Consider the following 20,251-nt stretch of genomic DNA (forward strand, 5'->3'; position numbering starts at 1 on the left):
GTAGATGGTTTAACATTAAGCGAGCATAATTTTTATATTATACAGAAGTGATAAGACCAAAACTCAAATAGTTTAGACATGAACATAGAGCGACTTACCTGTTATCATTATGGCCCCATCAGCAGGGCATAAGAAACCATCATCTTCGGTAACTGTGCTATTAAACATTGCTGGTGTGGATGCCAATCTACATATAAAGAGGAAAAAAAGATTCAATGAAACATTGCTTGTCAAAGTAGTACCAAGAAAAACAAGTACTCTTGGTGTTGTGAATCCAATGCAACATATGCTCCTTTTCTCTAATCAAAAGACAATGATATCAAAACAAAAATCTTCTCTAATCATCTACATAGAGCTGCAAGTGAATTCTAATAATGACCTCAGTTCCTACTTGCCTGGTCTACCCCAAAAAAGAAATAGTGACAGTTGTGACCAACTAGATCAACACGAACGACCAGAATCCAGAGTACCAATATTTTACCAGTCATCCATTATCTTTTTCATTCAACATGATTATCAATCCAAAAAGTGGCATAAGCAGTAGTATATATCAACAATATGAAATTGCATCCTGGAAATTGATCATTCAAATTGAACCAAATTGTCAACAATTAAGGAAAGTCTAGTAGAACTTTGGAATACATTTCTAGAATAAATAGTTTGAAACTTTTCAACGGGTCTCTAATACAGGGGATTCTATACTATCTGTCTAAAACTCTGATTCTTTTCCGTGTCTCTTATAGCACTGGTAGTTTTCAGAAACTAAATTATCTCAACACAAAATACTAATCTAAAATGTATGAGCATTACAACCATTTTAACCCAAACAAAGCAAGAAGCTTGATTAATACAACAGGAAAATAGAAATCATATGGGTCCTGCAGTATTTATTCTTGATCAAATTCAAGATCCCAACATCTATATTTCCTTTGTAATTCCAATACAATTTTTCAATCATCTATAACTTTACTGTGTGTTCCTTATTTTGTTATAAAAAACTATAAGAGTACAAACACTTATTGCTAAGAATTTAATAGAAAATGAAGCACTGAAAGCATACTTGCTAATACAATATGTACTGAAAAAGATGTGCTCCAGATAAAGAATAATCAATCAAGCAATCTGAATAATGTCAAAAAACAAATCCTCAAACTGAAACATGCGGTTACATATAGGACATACCTCTAACTGTTGTGCAGATACTCGAGAATCATGGCCAACAGAAACTCTCAAACATTTAGAGTCAGCCTTCTTCTTTTCTGCTAACCATGCAGCAAAACCAGCTTGGAAAATAGTCTCTCTCTCTCTCTCTCTCTCATAACCATGTGATCCTTCAAAACTCAAATGCCTATGTCTACAGCCAAACCCCACGTACAACTCTTTTGAAATTCCAGATCGATATTTTACTAAGCAACTTCCCACCTATACATACTAATAAACGTACATATTATCCCAAAACAATGATCATTGTATTTCAAAACCAAACCGGGTGACAATCAAATTTTACCAAGCTGAAGTGAGCTGCTGTAGTTAAAGCATACGAAGACACACATGTATCAAAGCGATAGCAGAGCAATGAGCAAGTAATACAGATCAAACATTACTCTTTACTTGCCCAGAACACAATAGAATTCAATCTCAAAGTTGCATTGCTGACACATGTTCAACTTCTACTGAGTCAAAAGGGGATCAACACCAATCAACACAAGTTAAAAGGATCCAGAAAATTCACCAAAACAAAATCAAACTCAACCCACTACACATATCCAATGCTACAAGGACGCTGGCAGTACTCAAATAATAGGCAAATTGAATTGAGAAAATCCCCGAAATTGAGTAAAATAGATGTTTTGATCACAACACCCAATATATATATATATATATATATATATATATATATATATATATATATATATATATATATGCTACAAATCACAATCTCTACTACTCATATTCAAAACCCAGAACAAAATTGATCTCGAATATTCATCAAAATCACAGAAATTTGAAACTGAAATAGATTAAAAACGAACCTGAATCAAATTGCCAAGCAGCCTTGCTTGATTGAGGCTTCAATTTCCAACCCGAAATCGTGATGAGAGGCTACGTGAGGCGGCATCAGAGGGAGAGAGATTGATGCGGCATCTGTGAGGAGGGAGAGAGATTGATATCGACAGGGGTTTCATGGCAACGAGTAATTGCTTCAATCAAAGGAGGATAGTTTCCGGTATTATAGAAATTTCATTAATCTACAGTAACCAGCGCCACAGTGATCTTCGGGCTTCTGGCTTCTAAAAGCTCTGTTGAGGCTGCTTCTACTTTCTTCAACGGAAGCCGCAGCAACTTCTTGAAAAAGCTGATCAGAAGTTCAGTTACCAAACACTTCTGGGTCTTCTGCTTATAAGCGGGGGAGCAGAAAAACCCCCCCCCCCCCCCAAACGCAGCCGTAACCCATCAAGAAAATCACATCTTTGGTTGACATAGTCATAGATCAAGCAAAAAATCCAAACTCACAAAAGAGATCCAAATTTTCACCATGTTCAAAAGCATTCATCTTTTTAAAGATCATCGCAGAATTGAACAACAAAAATAGAAAAGCTGTGATCTTTGTAAGCTTACCAGAAGCAAACCCTCTGTGGATCACTTGGATTCTGTGGTATCAAGCAGCCCTTGATCGAATCGAAACCAACCTTGAAGCCATTTGTGAATGAATCCACCAATCACTACCACGTACTCTCCTATTTTTCTATCTCAAGTTCAGATTTTTAATCCGTAATACTGAAAAAGAAATTCACAACAAACCCAGCTGCCTCCCCCAAGTCGGCAGATCCCGAACACCCACAATACCCATTACCTAATGGAATCAATCGCATACTTTTTCTAGCACTAAAATTGAAGGGAAAATTGAAAAGTAGATGAAAAATAAAGAAATTGGAGTAAAGCACAGATTTTAGGTGTGGTGTAAATTACAAATGTTCTAAAAGCGTTCAAGGAACCTTATTTTGCAGCAAAAATCGAACGATATGAAAATGATATCTAGACTTTCTAAACAAGAAAAGAACATGATGAGAAAAGCAAAAACAGTACATGGTTTCGATCAGTTTTTCAACCTAAGCATTAACCTTAATCAGAACCAAAATGATTCCTCATCACATCTTCAATAAACCGTCCAAGAGAAACGGAGGAAGACCCACCGTCCTCTACAGCTTTTCTGCTCACCACCCCCATCTCTTTAACCTTCTTCCTCACCTCGCTGTCCTCCATTACACTAACCACTGCCTTCCCTATCTCATCTGCCTTCACAACCTCACCACCTTTCTTGTAATCCAACCTCATCTCCAATCCCAACCCCAACTCCTTCACCATTCGAAACGCATTCAGCTGTTGCTCGGCATACATAGGCCATGTCACAATAGGCACACCATACCACAAGCTCTCCAAGATCGAGTTCCACCCACAATGCGACACAAAGCCTCCGGTTGCCTTGTGGGACAAGACTTCCACCTGCGGCGCCCACCCGCATATCAGTCCCTTTCCTCTAGTCCTCTCCAAGAACCCATCCGGCAAGACTTGCTCAAGATTCGAGCAGTCGATAGGAGTCAGAGTTTTGCTGTCTTTTGGTGGTGTCAAACGCAAAGACCACAAGAACCTCTGCCCACTCTGCTCAAGCCCCAGAGCTATCTCCTTCACTTGTGCTTCACTAAAGCTCCCCAAGCTTCCAAAGCATAAGAACACAACAGATTCTTCAGGCTGATCATCAAGCCAGCTCATGATCCTGTCACGCTGCGCCTGGTTTAAATTGGACCGAGCCTGACCATCGTTGAGATCAAGCACCGGCCCAACTGGGTACACCGGAGGCGTAGTTTGATCTTCTGAAAACGAGTTAAAAGCATGTGCCTCTAACTCAACACAAGTATTTGCTATGATACCTTTGGCCTCTCTAAATCTCGCAGCAATCCCAAGATAACTAGAGTAGCTACCATCTGTCATGGACACAGGCAAAACTGTAGTAGGAACTGGGGGGACAATACCTGGGACTAACCAATCAGGATCGGAGTCTTTAGGTGGCGCACCGGTCCGGCTATCCTGCGCCGGAAAGTGGAACATGAGAGAAAGATACCCTGCATTGCTCGTCATGAAAAGATAAGAAGGGAGATTGAGTTCATTGACCACATCAATCATGGAGACACAGAAGAAATCAAGAACCACTCCAACAATTGGAACCGAGTCGGGCTTAGAATGTGATGATGAAACGTAGTTAGTGAGGGCCTCCCTGACATTAGGCACATGGTTCTCAATGTTTAGAATGAAAAATTTAGCTGGTGACTTTGCAAACTCTAATGGAGGCAGCTCTGCTTGAGGGACATCAATGAGTTGGATTCGGGATTCCGAAGCAACAAGGGATTCTGTGTATGAACCTAAAGATGAAGGGGCTGCTGATTTGATGGCAAGAACTGTGATTGAAATTCGATCATCTCGCTGAAGCAGACGCTTTCCGAATTGCAAGGCTGCTACGAGGTGGCCGGCCCCTGGTGCTGGGATGAACACCAGTTCTGCTCTCTTCATCTCAACTGATCTCTTTCACTTTGCTCTAATACTTCCTTTGCAGATCTGTCACATATATATATAGAAGAATATTTCGTGCTCAGCAATCCAGCATCTAATGCGGTAGATTCTCAAATTGGTAATGTGAACCCTTTACAAAAAAGAGAATAACCCATTTGCGCAGTCAGATTGACTACCCATTAATGAAAATATATCATTAATTGGACCAAAAATGGATGGACATGATAGGTCATTTGGTCATCAGTGATGCAAAGCTTTTTGACCACCTTACCTTCTTAGACCGCGCTGGTTAAGAAATGTATTGGGAAGGGGAGAATAAAAATCAGAAAAAGTTTAAATTCTTACGATAACACAAGAGTTACCAAAGCATCTCTTAAATTTAGTCACCCCTCGTAAGATTAGCGACTTCCATAGTGTTGATTAATCTAGATAATCAGTAGCAGACCTCAGCTGACCGACAACAAGATCAGACTAAATCTAGCATTTCCTCGAATGCTTCCGTTGTTTTACACATCACTACTGTTGTCTTTTACTTCTCATAGATGATGATAATGGAGTGCTGATTCCATAAAGAAGATGATAATGGCGCGCGCACTGTCCCTACGTAACAAACATATTTCTGTTGTTTTGCATCACATTCACAAGCGACCCACTATTATTAAAGACTAGGGACCAGGAAATTTCCGAGTTTGTTCCGTAAAGACGAGTCTATTGACCATGTTTTTCTATTGAAGATGGAATGGTAGGTGTCAAAGTAAGTGGACCAAAAATGCATTACCGAAAGAAAGAAAGAAAAAAGGACCAGTTCACGATGTTAAGCACTATGCAGAATAATTCAATCGCAACCAGAAGTTGCATTGAATGAACGAAAATTCTAATATGGGCAAAGACTCTTCGTTGAATGAATCACAAATCACAATGATCATTTCATCATTTTCATAGGGGTGAAATTTGCACACCCAAATTTGCAAACCTCACACCCTTTTATTTTTTTAATAATATTTTAACTCACATCTATTTACACTTTCTAAAATACCCTTAAAGTCAGATTTTCTTTTTTTTCTTTTTGGGTCTTCTCTCTCTCTCTCTCTCTCTCCCCTCCAAAACCACGACAACTCTTCTCTCTTTCTTCTCCAGACAACGACATACTCTCTTCTCCATTGAAACTTTACCAACCTCAACCCTTCCTCTTTCATTCTCTCTTTCTGCAGTCAAGCTTGCAACAATTTACAAAGATTTTAATTCTCCACTTATCTGTTAAGAAAAGTAGGTGTTAAAGTCTTACAGCACAACCAAATCATAAGACTGCACCATTGAATATAAGACCAACAAGCACGCATAAAGGTAATATTTTCTTTACTTTTACCTCAGCTCCATGATGATCGATCAAATATCCAACAAGTCCAACAAGTTTTATGCAGAATTTGTTGGACTTGTTGGATATTTGATCGATCATCATGGAGCTGAGGTAAATAGATGTGAGTTGAAATATTATTAAAAAAATGAAAGGGTGTGTGGTTTGCAAATTTGGGTGTGCAAATTTCACCCCCTTTTCCATATTGCTTCAATCCATAAGTCTCTTCGATCTCTATCTTCTTCTTCCTCACCTCACTATTACACATCACACAGCTATCTAAATCTTGTGCACTGAACAAAATGTCCCTTATTTTGATCCACTCTAAATGCATTGAGCAGTTGTTCCGCATATATAGGGCAAGTTTCCAATTGACACACACCATACCAAGACGTCTAGAGTTCTTAGCATCCTTCTGGCAACAATGTACGATGGATCGTTTTGCGCTGCCAAGTATGTTAAGCATATGACTAAGAGCAAGTTCACCCGTTGGGTCACCAGGTCACCCACTATTCACTGCTTTTTAGTGTTATTTTCACCCTCTGGGTCACGAGTACAGTGTATTTCGTGCCCTGGGTCACGGACACAGTGTATTTCGTGACCCAGATAATGAAACTATACACTAAAAAGCAGTGAATAGTATGTGACCCGGTGACTCAACGGGTGAACTTGCTCTAAGAAACCATGTTTTGGCAACCCATTGCATAATCAAAACGAAGTCATCACTCTGCCTCACGTGCTTGAGCAGCTAAGATTCGATTACAAGGGCTGAGGGCATGTGCAAAAACTTTTACTTGGAATCTGGCTGAGCACCTTTATTGTTTTTCAACGTTGAGACGTGGTATATGTTTCAAGCACATGCCTTAAACTACTATTCTACTGAGTGGTGTCAATTACTTGTCTAGTAATCAGAAATAGTACTGAAATTTGATCCTCTGGGGTTTGAACAGAACTGAAGACAGAATCATATATACAAGAATGAAGCAGGAGTTAATTTTCCCCGGTGCAGAACAGCATGAGAATATTTGGCTAAACCCGCAAATCCTTGTGAAAGAAAATCTGACAAGATCCGAACACAGAACTCAGAAAGTGCAAACAGCCATACAAATTATCAAATGAGTTCTGCATCTACAAACAAAATGAGGAATAAGGTTCATTCAATCTAAAATTCAATTGTTTTCCATCTCATGACAATTCCCACAACATTTAGTGAACTGTGAATACAGTTCTACGGAAGTCAATAGACTCAATACGATGGGAAATGCATAACTTAACGAAGCCATAAGGTAACCACACCAAGTCAACAGTCTGCCACACCTATCCGAGCAGCTAAGCTTGCATTTCCAGGACTTCTGCAACTAAAACTCTACCCAAATAAAGCTTCAACCTTATAATTGTTTACAGATTTAGCTAAGCACATTGATGGATTTCCAAAGTCAAGACCTTCTAGATGTCTAAAAACATGCGTTAAATTATTTTTCTGGCCAATGGTTTTGGTTATTTGTCTAGTAATCATATTCACACACATTGTAGCCTTTGGGGGTCAAAGACACATGCTTGCGGTAGGAACAAGTGTATGCAACATATGACAGCAGAAAGCTCCCAATGTGCACACAGACACAGAAACGACTCAAATGAGTTGCGCACCAACAATACCAAATCATACTTCAATCTAAAACTTAACTCACTACAATCCCAAAACAATTCCCACAACATTCAGTGAACTATGAACAGAGTTTTACATATTCCAGTGCCATCTAAAACACTTATTCCACTTGCCAACCTCAATTAGCTAGTAGAACAAATCATCTCAGTTTAGCACAAGCACACTGCACACCATTGAAGTTCAATATTTTTCAAACGAAACTATATAAATCGCTATCTCAATTACACAAAACATAAACAAAGAAGCCACAAAGGAACAAAATTCAGCCTAAATTTCTCACATTCCACAGAGAAAAAAGCGAGAAATATTACATTGAGCTGAGCTAGTTTTTGTTTCAAAACAAAAGTAAAAACACTTAAATACAGTCGCAGTGTACCAGATGAGGACTTCGGGACAAGCATCACCGGCGGTTATCGTAATCGGCGAGCGATCTGGAGTGCTGGACTAAGGACCGTCCGATGGAGTTGATCCACTCCTCCTTCTCCTTCTCAGTATCGGCGATGAAGTACATGGTGTCGTGGGTGGTGGTGGAGAGCTCGAAGGCGCAGGGCTTGTGGAGGACGTCCTCGGCGCCCTTGACGGTGAGGCAGGTGCCGACGGGGATGACGCCGCGTGGGGTGGAGGAGGGGGTGACGTGGGAGTCCTTGAACCAGAAGAGCTTGCCTTGCTTGAGGACCAGGTCTTGATGTACTCGCCTTGCTTGGTGAGCCAGGCGGCGCGTTCAGGGTTGGACCAGAATTCGATGCCGGTGTAGTCTTCTGGGCTGAGAAGACCCTTTTTGGGATCGCGGAACGGAATTAGCTGGGTGCCATAATACGCTGTCGTTCTCTGTGCCGCAATCTTGCACATGACTAATGGTCAGTCTTATCTTGTTTTTGAGCTGAGTGCTATGTTGGGCCTATCTGTTTGGGCTCATTGTAACTTTTTTATGGAATAGGTTGATGTTATTTCTGATTAAATCAACCAAGCGTCACGTTATTGCAGCGTCCGTACGCATCTCAAAAATGAGTAAGAAATGGACAGTAGAGGGAATCAATGATTCAGTATCTTAATTTAAATTTTTTTTTTTTTTTTATCCCAGCCTGGTTCCCACCAAATTCAAGTAATATTATTGGCTTAGACCACCACATAGTAGTGTCATGTGGTAATCCGGAATCACAGAATAATTCCTCAGTAGATAACACTCGCAAGCTCAGGACTCATGGACCATTCCATGCAGTACCACCTCACACGACACACGCCATGGGAGCTCGCCTCACCGGTCTACAAGATGTCCCAAGACACAAGCCGCGCTTGGGTTAGAGCACAGTGAAGTGCTAATCCTAAACCCTAACCTACCTTAGACTAATCATGCCGAAATTACCAGCCGAATGTATTTCCTAGTTGGCCCAGGAATTCCCCGAAGAATACTGGTGAAGCTGCCGGGAATATTCCACGGGGACACATGTACGCATCAGCACCATCAATACCGTGGCATGCCCTAATCCTAGGACTTCCATATTGGTGGAAAACTAATCTCTGCTCAGCCTAAATCATCAACACATAGAACAGGCCGAAACTATTTGCTTCAACGTTGGTGTGTAGAGACGGGTTGCAAAAGCCAACGCATGCCAGGCCCAGTCGAGCCCACTTGCAATAGCAATTTCAATCCACACTCCCGCTCGTGACACAACCCCAATACTGTTGATCACACTATTATTTTCTTCTGTACTTCATTTCCTCTCGTCGGTTCTCGTGTGAACCCCCCCCCCCCCATTCCTTTATTCTTCTTCTTCTGCAATTCTGCTTCTTGGGTAGTGCAGGTTTCTGGGTTTCAATTTCAGCAGCCAGGTTAGTTGTAGATGTAAATCTATTGCATGTTTTTATTTTCTATTTTGATCGAACTGAACATGCATTCTGTATCTTATTACATCCCTTAATTTGTTAATCTTCTTGGTAATGCCCTTTGCATCTCAAAAGACTCCCTCAATGTGCTCCAAAGATCTCAAGTGTAAGTGAAACAGTTAAAAAATGTGTTCAAAGAGCCTCTCTAATTCTCTATCACACTCGATCTTGGTGAACTCCATTGTGAACTTTATATTACATTGTTGAGTTTTGAAAATTCGGGAAAAAAAAATAAAAATTAGAGATTGTTGTTGGATTACTCAGTTGAAAGTGGCTTGCCTTAACAGGCCATTTTGACAACAAATTCGACTAAAATTGGATAGTGTTTTTGGAGATGGTCTTTATAGAATTGATTCAGCAATGCTCTTTTTTCATATAATTAGTAGTATTGTAGTAAAGTAGTGGACTTTCCTAGCCGAAGTACCTAGAGGGTTGGTTACTAATTCTGATTACCTTTTGGTTCCACATTTTTTATTTGCCTGAATCTTTTGTTCCGGTTAAGAATTGAAACTCCCCAAATTTTAGGTGCTGTTGACATCAACACTCCATAATTGTGGTTCGTAATGTGCTTAATCATTGTAGAAGGTTAGAATTCGGTTGATACGTAGACAGTATGCAGAAGAGAGTTTCTCACGCTTTATAGTTTAGATATTCGTAGTAATTTTGGGTAACTATTGTTCTTGTACAGGTATAGTCATTTCTCCCTGTCATTTAATGCTACAGCAGAACAACTCCTGTAGCTCCACTGCGGCATCCAGCAATCCATACAAGGTGCTCTTACAGTATCAGGGGAGCCTAGCAGAAGCTACGTGCAATGACAAGTTGTCAAGTTCAAGGAGCTTCTAGTGAGAGTATAATGATGGACAGATTCAGTGATCTCCCAGATGAAATTTCTCATCATATTATTTCGTTCCTCTCTGACTCTTTAAGGAACCTCATTCAAGTGGGAGCTGTGTCCAAAAGATGTAGGAAACTTTATCTGTCAGTTCCATCAATAATTATTGATGCAAGTAGCGTTGCAGATTGCACCAAGTTGCGAGTAAGATTGTTGAACTCTTGGGATAGGTACTTGTTTCACCGTGGTAATAATAAGATTGAGCGCCTTAGTATTTACTGGGTTTTCAGAACCTCTTGGGAGGCAAAGATAAGTGATGAGTATTTCCGAGTCACCACATGGATCCAAAATGCAGTGAGATGTAATGTTGAAGTACTTCACCTTGATCTGAATCAATACGACCTCAGGATGACAGTTGTGTTGCCGTCTTGCATCTTCCTTTGTCGTTCTTTGAGGACTCTATCTGTGAATTTGTATATGGGCAAGATTCAGTCACCCAACTTGTCTTTTTCCTGTAATCTCCACTACTTGAAGTTGAAGTATGTACGTCTTAAAGATGACGGTATTTTCAAATGGATCTCATATTCCTGCAAATGCATAAAGGAATTACATCTTGAAAAAGTTATTGGGATAAAAGATATCAAGATTGAGAGCTCGTCTTTGGAATCGTTTAGTCTTTTGCTTCCTTTTCAGAATTATGAGCTCTGGGATCTTAGCATTTCAGCTGAAAAACTTGAAGATATATGTATACACTGGCAATTTGATTCGAGACGTGATTCAAAGTTTCATCTTTTACCTCGCATCAGATCATTTAATCTCTTTGCTCCAAAGCTTAAAAATTTCAAATGGAGTGGGAATTTTCTGAACCATCATCATCTTGGGAACTTGATGTGTTTAGAAGAAGCTGACATATTTCTGATGCCCGATTTAGATGATTCTAGCAACCTATTTGAGGTTCTTTGCAGCATATGTATGGTTAAAGTTCTAACCCTAAATGAAGAAACTACAAAGGTAAGAACAAATGCCCTTCAGACTATGAAATCTTTTTATGTGGCTATATGGCATGTCACTGCGAATACAATATGGTGATGCTAGGCTTAATGTATATTGTTGGTCAGTACGATAAAGTTGAAGTTGATAATAAGTCCCTGGTTAGAGATACCAAGCAATTCGAAAAGGACAGTAAACTGGGAACATACATGATAGTATGCTATCGGTTTAAATATCTAGCAATAGATGCTTATTCATCTAGATTTTGAAACATATGTATATATTGCAGATATGCTTTATTAGTACTTTCGTTACTGGGTTTTAGGGTTCTCAATTTTTTTTTTCATTTGTTAATGGATGGGCTGTACTGCAGGCTTTATGCAGGGGAGGTTCCATGCCGGTGCCATTAGATAGTATTTGTTACTTGAGTTTGCATGTTACAAGTCTGAATGCTGACTTGGTCGCGGCAATGGTGTCTATTTTTAGAGGAATTACTTCTTTGAATACTTTATGCATAATGTCTGACCTATCCAAGTCATCTGTATCTGGAACTGAAGATGACAGTGATATTGAGGAAGTGGTTGAGGATAATGATACGGAGGAAGAGAATAATGAAAACGAGGAAGAGGACAATGACAATTATACCGAGGAAGAAGATAATGAAACTGAGGAAAATGCAACTGAGAAAGAGAATAATGTAAGTAATAAATAGTGCATATGCTATGGTAATTTTTTTCTTAATATTTTAAGAAGTTGCCAATTGATTAGCTTATTGCATTTCCAGGAATCCAGGTTCAATGTGGAATACTGGAAATCCCAAAACCTAACCTTTATTTATCAGCTCAAGGAAGTGAGAATAGACCTTCTAGATGGTAATAATGAATTGGAGTTCGCAAGGTATATTCTGGAGAATGCTCCGAGTTTGGAGAAAATGGTCATAATTCAATCACCCCAGCATTCGGATGTTGTGGAGATGGTAACCAAAAGCAAGATGATTTCCAATGCGACAGTTGTTTTACAAGAAAGGCAGAGCAGTTAGCCATGAAGAAAAGGGAAAGGGTCCAAGTTAAATATCTTTCAGAAGGATATTTTATGATGTAATATTTTTTTTTTGGTTAATAGAGGCTGGCTGTTGAGGATTATGCGACTGTCTGTGTTGTAATGGCTGAGCCTTCTGTCTGTGTATTGTCTATGTTGTACTGTCTAAATGCATTTTGAACTTCAGTCTTAATCCCAAAGCGCATCAAATATTTTGTCTTCTTCGTTGAAGAGGTGAGTCTATTGTATTTTTACCATATTTCTTTAGTCCTCTAGTTTTGTCATGTAAACGCTCTGTCTTGACTGGAGTTAAGGTTTTGTTTTTTTTATTTTTGACACAAAAATTAAAGTCGTGAACAAAAAAACCCAGGAAAATAAATTAAAATAACAGCCAAAAATTTAACAAGAAAGAGATGAATTAATGACTACTGAGGTTGGAAAACACTCTCCAATCAAAAGGAAAGAAGTTTAAAACATAAAGTTCTAGGGACGGATGAACAACAGAAATGAATCTATGCTATTACCAAAAAAAAAAATAACACAAAAACGAATCTATGCCCCTTTGATTAGGGCGAGGACTTCAGACTCAGTGGGGAGTGCAGGAATTGCTCCCTTCTTGATCGTTGTTATTGCTCCACATGCATTTGCAAATTTGAGTACTTCCCTTAACCTTTGCTCATCATCAAGAACAGATTGATCATCAACAATCTTTGCGAGCAGAGCACCCACAAATGAATCACCAGCACCAGTAGTATCTACCGCAGTTACATGAAAAGCTTCCACACATCCACGGAAATTCTTAGCGTAGTATCTGCAACCCTTTTCACCAAGAGTGACAAGGAGGAGCTTCAAGTTAGGGTGCCACAGACTCATAGCAGATTCATCATCAATGTTGGGATTTCCTGTGAGAAACACAAGCTCCACATCACTGACCTTGATCACTTCAGCCTTTTCCCATATACTCATTATCTGCTCACGTGCCTCCTCCGGTGAGGGCCACAGTGGTAGCCGGAGGTTCGGGTCGTAGGAAAGCAAGGCACCTGCATCTTTTGCGACCTCCATTGCCTTCAGATGTGCCGACCTGCATGGTACGTTCCACAATCAAGCTTATTGATCCATAGTGGAACACTTTGGCGGATCTGATCAGCTCGAAATTGAGCTCTTCGGGCTTGAGCAGCATATCAGCGCTAGGGTTCCGGTAGAACATGAACTCGCGCTCTCCATCAGCGCGTAGGGTCACGAAGGCCAGAGCGGTACGTGCGCCTTGGTCCAACAGGAAAGCCCTGTCGATCCGGAGACACCGTTCTCCTTCAAGATTCCAGCAAGCATGTGCCCGAACTCGTCGGCGCCGAGCTTCCCGACGAAGGAGGCGTTGCCACTTAGCCGAGCCACCGCGATCGCCACGTTGGCGGGGGCGCCACCGGGGGCTTTCAAGAAAGCCGGGGCTTCTGCCAGCGAAACAGTTGGCACAAAGTCGATCAGCATCTCCCCGAAACTCACAATCAGACCCTTCTCATTAGCCATTATCAATCACTCAAAGATAAAGAGAGTAAATAGAGTAGGAGGTTGTCTGGTGGGTATAGGAGGAGAAAGAAATAATAAGATACTGGATTTTTGGGAAGGCATGCATGCAGTATTTATAGACTAGAAAGAGAGACAATCATATTCCCTCATTGAAAATTAATTCATTTTTCTAATCGAATTCCGATCTTACTCGTTCATATTTTCTTTAGAAATTTTACTAATACAGTGAGACAATCCTACTCCTCATCAAAAACTAATTTTCAATCTTACACCTCACTGAAAATTATTTTAATTAAATTACTAATATCCGTGATTTGTGTGATTTAGATCACTAATGAAATTAATGCTCTGAAAATGTATTATTTATTTTTTTTTATATGTTCTACGTTCAGACATTCTTACACAACCAATTGTCATTTTCTCCACAATTATGTTCTTTTGGCTACACTACAAGAAAAAGACTAGTGTTACAACAGACCAGGCCCAGTTGGCCCACTCACCAAAACAATCTCAGAATCGGGCCCCCATCACACAACCCAACACTATTTTCTCGTCTTTTTCATTTCTTGTTCTCGATTCTCGTGCGAATTCACCTCTCTCATTCCTTAGATTCTTCATCTGCAACTCTCCTTTTCTTGGGATAGATGTCAGCATTTGAAATGGTCGATTGAAAAGGTAAGTCTAATGTTACTATACTTACTCTCTTTGTTTTTACTACTCTTCTAGTTCATGTTATTCCCTTTAGTCTCTAAAGAAGTTTTCTATGAACCAACATTTAATTGTTATATTTTTGAGATTTGAAATAATTCCCAGATTTGGTCGTGATTAGTTGTTGGATTAGTCACTTAAAAGTGATAGCTTTCAGACTATTTTTTACAAGAACTTGGCTGAAATTTGGAGAGTGCTCTTCTATGAGTGGTTTCCTTTCTAGACCTAATTCAGCAATGCCCTTTTCATGTAATTAGTAAGGTAGTGAACTTTCCTAGCCTAGCTATAATGGGTTTATTGAAATACTGGTTGGCTGCGCATTCCAATAATGTTTGGTTCCACATTTTTTAATTTTTCCTGAACTTTTGGTTAACAGTTGAAAGTTGAAACAAAGAAACATAGTGCTTTTGGTTTCACATGTCCTTAATCCGTGTAGAATGATGCTTTTATTTTCTTGGGTTGAATCGTCTTCACTTTTCTTGTAAGAATACAAAAATCATTTGTCCAATTCTTTTTTATGCTCCAGGGGAACGATTGAACAATTCTTGTGGCTCAGTTGTCCAACCAGGTGCCCTTATAGTAATGAAAAGAAACACGTTATCATGGAGCCCAAGTGTGAGTTGGGAGCAATGACAAGTTCTCATGTTCTAGGAACTTCTAGTGAGAGTATCATCATCGACAGATTTAGTGATCTCCCAGATGAAATTGCTCATCACATTCTTTCCTTCCACTGTGGCATCTTAATGAACCTCATCCGAGTGGGCGCAGTGTCCAAGAGATGCAGACAACTTTATCTATCACTTCCGTCTTTGATTATTGTTTCAGGTCATGTTTCAAACTGCACCAGGTCGAGAGTAAGGTTGATGAATTATTGGGACAGGTACTTGTTTCATCGTGGTGATAATAAGATAGAGTGCTTTGGCGTTTGCTGGTCTTTCGATGCCGCAGTCAATGCAGAGATAAGTGATGAGTTTTTTCGAATCACCACGTGGATCCAAAATGCAGTAAGGTGTAATGTTAAAGTGCTTCACCTTGAATTCACTCAAAACAACTTGAATATAGTTGTGTTACCATCTTGCATCTTTCATTGTCATTCTTTGACGGAACTCTATGTGAACTTGAGTGGGGGTGATATTCAATCACCCTCCTTGTCTTTTTCAAGTAATCTCCAGCACTTGGAGTTGAAGGATGCTATGGTTGAAGATGACCGGTTTTTCGAATGGATATCATCTTCCTGCAAATGCATCAAGGAATTACGTCTTGAAAATGTTAGTGGAATAAAAGATATCACGATTGAGAGCTCGTCTTTGGAAATATTTATTTATCTGTTTCCTTTTAACAATTATGAGCTCTGGGATCTTAACATTTCAGGGGAGAAACTTGAAGAAATAATAATACTTTGGCATTTTGATTCGAATGATGATTCAAGACGTGGTCTTATACCTCGCATCAGGTCGCTAAATATTCTCGCCCCAAAGCTTAAAAAGATCACGTGGGGTGGGAACTTTCTGGATCATCAGCATCTTGGGAACTTGATGTGCTTAGAAGAAGCTAAGATTTTTCTGTTCCCCGACTTAGATGACTTCAATAACCCATTTGAGGTTCTCTGCAGTATTCGCGTGGTTAAAGCTCTTGTCCTAAACGAAGAGACTACAAAGGTAAGGAGACAATCCTCTAAGAGTATGAATCCTTTCTATTTAGCTATATATGGCATGTCACTGCATTTACTATATGATGATGCTAGGCTTAATGTATGCTTGTTTCCAGCATAGATGAGAAGTTCAATTTCAAACTTGAAAGTCTTATAGAGGTATAAATTACTGGTTAGAATACTAAGCAGTAGCTTCGACAAATAAACTGGACACATGAGATGGGCATAAATAAGTCTAACAGGAAATTACTATTCATCTAGATTCTGAAGAATATGTAGTGCAAATATGCTATATTACTATTTATTGTTAAAGATTTGGCCTTTACACCACTGCAGGCTTTTTTCATGGAAAGTTCGATGCCATTACGATTAGATAATATTCATGACTTGACTTTACATGTTAGAAGCGTGAATGATGACTTCGTCCCAGCAATGGTCTCTCTTTTCAGAGGAATCACTACTTTGAATACTCTATGCATAACGTCTGTCACATACAAGCAAGCAATTGAGGAAGCGTATAATGAAACTGAGGAAGAGGATAATAATTATGAGGAAGAGGACAACGGAACTGAGCAGGAGAATAGTGAGACTACAGAAGAGGATGGTGCAACTGAGGAAGGGGATAATGTAAGTAATTATTGTATATGTTGCCTCTCTCTCATAGCATATAGCATGTTTTGCCAGATGAATTTAAGAGGTTGTCAACTGACATGCTTATGGATTTTCCAGCCTCCCAAGTTTGATGTGGAATATTGGAAATCCCAAAACCTTAATTTTACTTGTGAGCTAAAGGAGGTGAAACTGGAGATTGTGGAGGGTAATAATAATGAATTGGATTTAGCAAGGTACATTCTGGAGCATGCTCAGAAATTGAAGAAAATGGTGATTCTTCATTCACCGCAGCATCCGGATATTTTGGAAATGGTAAGAAAAAGCAAGATGATATCCACTGCAACAGTGGTTTTGCAAGAAGTAATATTGTAATATTGTAACCTTGGTACAGCATGTGACACTTAATTTGGATGAAGGGACTCTCTAATTCCTGTCAAGTGTAGTACTCGTATGCTGAATCGTGCAATATGCGTTTTGAACCTTCAGTCTTCAGTTCATCCCCAAATGCATCAAAACCTTTCGTTTCCTTTCTTTTTTTTCGTTTTTTTCTTCCTGCCAAGTATAGTAACCCTAACACCAACCCTAATATTCATTGGAAAAGAATAGACCCTAATAAAAGAAGACCAGTACGATACAGAGCAAGACATGGTACGCATAGTATTTAGGCTTACATTTATAAAATCACTGATTGGTTGATACAACCTAAATACTTCAACTTAGAATAAAACAGTCCAGACATAGTCTGGCTGGCATCTACAACGATATCAGAAAATCTCCTAGAACCAGAATAGCAAAAACCCACCATGTCAAAATAGGTGAAAATAGCAACAGCTAAAAATAAAAATCTACACATTAGCACCCCTAGTCGGCCGGCATACATGATTCCTTTTACGAGCATGGTCTTCATTATGGTGCTGTGTTCGACATGCATATCCATACCAGCAATTTTCCCTTTTTGATGCATCTGGGGGAAGATGAGATGCAGAAACTGAAACCCGAAACCAGTACAAGAGGAATGCGATCAGTTTCTCATAACAATCACTGCATGTATATGTCCCAGAAGTTATCAGCTCGGCATGCTTCAGTGGCATCCTGTTAGTTCGATCAATTGTTCTGTTATTGAACATTACCATCCATTCTGCAATAACATCCTGCAATGTTCTTCCCATTTGTGCAATACACCTCATAGTGATTTCTTGTTCATGGCGATTGTTTTCATGTGCTGAAGTAGGAATTCTAGAGATGGTGCGTTCTGTGATTGGTTTGAAAGTATCGCGACTGCATATGTGGTGAGAAGCACTTTGTGCAACGCCTTGAGCATGCCAATATGCACCGCAAAATGACCTATCACACCCTATACAGTGTTGAGGTACACTTGTATTGGTTCGTGAAGGCATCATTCCTCCACATGCTTGACATTGCAGATGGGTAGTGCTTCGGTTGCAGAGAAACCCACCAAATTGATTACTGCATTGAGGGCAGGGAAGCTCTACACTATCAGCTTCATCTTGCACTGCTGAACGAACCCTTTTCCCAAGCAGCCCTTTTCCCGACTTTATTACCAGATTTGATCGTACTGTTGCATAGGAATCTAAAACTGCAGTGTCTTCATTGGAGCGTCTCAGTGAAGAATCCGCATTCAGTATTTCATCGGCAATGTTATGCAGGAAGTGGTTTCTTCCAACAAATTGCACAACTGCTCGACATTGGGGACAGAGTACACTTGAACGTTTCTCCTGTGATCTCCTTAACCACTCTGAGAAGCACCCATTGCAGAAGTTATGGAAGCAAGGAGCAATGGTAACAGCATCATGCCATATATTTAAACAAATGCAGCACTTTGCATGCTCAGCATCCACACTAATCTTCAGCATCTTCTGACAAGTTTCAGGACCAAGCAACACATTGAATCTGTAGCTTAAACACCCTTCTCTCTCAAGACCTGTAATAATTTCACTTCCAGATCTGATAACAGTACTCTCTTCGGATTGGATCACAGCTCCATCAACAAGTATTGCATTTGAAATCTTATTTTGTATAGTGGCAGAAGACTGATCGGGGTTCCTCGTAATTCTGCACCACTCACATTTGTCAATAGGAGAGCAAACTAAACTCTCATCTGAACCAATATCTTGACTCTGAGGGGTATCTTGAGTCAGAACAAGATCTCTGATCTCAACATCCGGAAATCTCGAGTCGGAAGGAACAAGCTTGGCCCAGATTTCACCAGAGGGCTTTGCACCAGAGCTTTCTCCAATTTCTGCCATTCCTGGCTTTATTCACACAGGAATCAAATTTCACAATTAAGAAACAAGTATTTCTATTCACCTGTATAACAGATCAGATTTCAATTAACCAAAACAAAAAAAAACAAAAAAAATCAATCCCACAATCAAATAATGCTCCGCAGCCAAGTTTCAAACTTACAACAAGTCAGTTTGGCACTCCAAATACTTTGTTCCCTCAGTTCAAATTGTCCACTCCAAAAAATTGAAGCATAACATTCACAATTTAAGCGATCAACCATAAAATTTCTTAACTCAGAACCTAGCCACATACAAGTATAAGTTTCATATTACATCTAAACCCATTCACATATATCACATTATCTTTATAATCTTAGTATGAACTTTCTCCATAAACTGAGTCCACTGCAATCCCAATAATTCTAAACTGTTGCATCATTCATATAACCCGATTTCCCTGCAATCTTTGAACTCTCTCTACTCTAAAGAATCAATCTTTTTATCCAAAATATAACCCCTAATCAAAAATCGATTCATTACTTAAAACAAGACAATAAAAGATTGCAACTTTACCCAAATTTTGATACTTTGATCAAAGATTCCTGATAATTCTACCAACACCGAAACAACAAACCCAGTCATTACAATCAATTGGAAATAAGAGAAAAGAAAATACCTTTAGGCCGGGTTGGGATGAAAATGTTGATTGGGTTTAGTGCGAATTGGGGAAGTGGGAAGCAGCCTGTGAAAGACTGCAGAGATTTGATCAACCGAACAACCGGTTTTTTTTTTTTTTCTTGGCCCTGAAAGCTTCTCTAGTAATTCATCCCAAAACTCAATTTTTGACCTTTTTTTTTTTTTTTAAGCCATGTGTCATATTACCCTCATAAGAAAAATGATACATTTTATACACAAATTAATGGTCGTCAATAGTTTTCAACTAAAAAAAAAAAAAAATTGTTAATTGTCGATGAATTATCATTTGTAAAAATCTCAATAAAAATGTAACATACTATGTGAGTATGTGGAGGCTTTTTATCGATGAATTTTCCGGCGGCATTGTCCTCGCTATTCTTTATTATTGTTCGCTTGTGAAAATATCATGGATTATGTACACCACACTACAACTGTACAAGAGAAGACAATGATGCAGCAAAAGAAACAAAATCACGATAAG

At 39.3% G+C, this 20,251-nt stretch overlaps 4 protein-coding genes, 1 long non-coding RNA gene and 1 pseudogene across 7 annotated transcripts; 2 read left to right on the plus strand and 4 right to left on the minus strand.

Moving 5' to 3' along the window:
- Positions 1 to 2,931: 2,931 nt before the first annotated feature.
- Positions 2,932 to 4,657, minus strand: LOC133707074 (UDP-glycosyltransferase 71K3). The gene has a single exon (XM_062132606.1). The coding sequence runs from the start codon at positions 4,564 to 4,566 to the stop codon at positions 3,124 to 3,126; it is 1,443 nt and encodes a 480-aa protein (XP_061988590.1). The 5' UTR covers positions 4,567 to 4,657; the 3' UTR covers positions 2,932 to 3,123.
- Positions 4,658 to 6,708: 2,051 nt separating this feature from the next.
- Positions 6,709 to 8,406, minus strand: LOC133745170 (uncharacterized). Its single transcript, XR_009863493.1, has 2 exons — positions 7,963 to 8,406; positions 6,709 to 6,979 (listed from the first exon to the last, which is right to left on the minus strand). It is a non-coding gene; the product is annotated as an uncharacterized LOC133745170 (long non-coding RNA).
- Positions 8,407 to 9,197: 791 nt separating this feature from the next.
- On the plus strand, positions 9,198 to 12,559 carry LOC133746101 (F-box/LRR-repeat protein At4g14103-like). Its single transcript, XM_062174265.1, has 4 exons — positions 9,198 to 9,416; positions 10,159 to 11,316; positions 11,669 to 11,992; positions 12,080 to 12,559. Exons 2-4 carry the CDS (start codon positions 10,285 to 10,287, stop codon positions 12,332 to 12,334), a joined length of 1,611 nt encoding a protein of 536 aa, XP_062030249.1. The 5' UTR covers positions 9,198 to 9,416; positions 10,159 to 10,284; the 3' UTR covers positions 12,335 to 12,559.
- A 145-nt stretch (positions 12,560 to 12,704) lies between these two features.
- LOC133706606 (probable fructokinase-4) lies at positions 12,705 to 13,901 on the minus strand (annotated as a pseudogene).
- A 428-nt stretch (positions 13,902 to 14,329) lies between these two features.
- LOC133706604 (uncharacterized) lies at positions 14,330 to 17,322 on the plus strand. Its single transcript, XM_062132134.1, has 4 exons — positions 14,330 to 14,532; positions 15,092 to 16,223; positions 16,553 to 16,843; positions 16,946 to 17,322. The coding sequence occupies exons 2-4, from the start codon at positions 15,168 to 15,170 to the stop codon at positions 17,198 to 17,200; spliced, it is 1,602 nt and encodes a 533-aa protein (XP_061988118.1). The 5' UTR covers positions 14,330 to 14,532; positions 15,092 to 15,167; the 3' UTR covers positions 17,201 to 17,322.
- A 140-nt stretch (positions 17,323 to 17,462) lies between these two features.
- LOC133706605 (uncharacterized) lies at positions 17,463 to 19,946 on the minus strand. Of its 3 annotated transcripts, none has more exons than XM_062132135.1 (2): positions 19,751 to 19,946; positions 17,463 to 19,101 (listed from the first exon to the last, which is right to left on the minus strand). In XM_062132135.1, exon 2 carries the CDS (start codon positions 19,093 to 19,095, stop codon positions 17,674 to 17,676), a length of 1,422 nt encoding a protein of 473 aa, XP_061988119.1. In that variant the 5' UTR covers positions 19,096 to 19,101; positions 19,751 to 19,946; the 3' UTR covers positions 17,463 to 17,673. The 3 variants fall into 3 exon arrangements, with proteins under 3 accessions (XP_061988119.1, XP_061988121.1, XP_061988120.1); XM_062132137.1 differs by having other exon boundaries at positions 17,463 to 19,097; positions 19,751 to 19,945; XM_062132136.1 differs by having other exon boundaries at positions 17,463 to 19,156; positions 19,751 to 19,872.
- Positions 19,947 to 20,251: the final 305 nt, after the last annotated feature.

This window comes from Rosa rugosa, chromosome 4, assembly GCF_958449725.1.
Source record: "Rosa rugosa chromosome 4, drRosRugo1.1, whole genome shotgun sequence".
In the NCBI taxonomy this organism is placed as follows: domain Eukaryota; kingdom Viridiplantae; phylum Streptophyta; class Magnoliopsida; order Rosales; family Rosaceae; genus Rosa; species Rosa rugosa.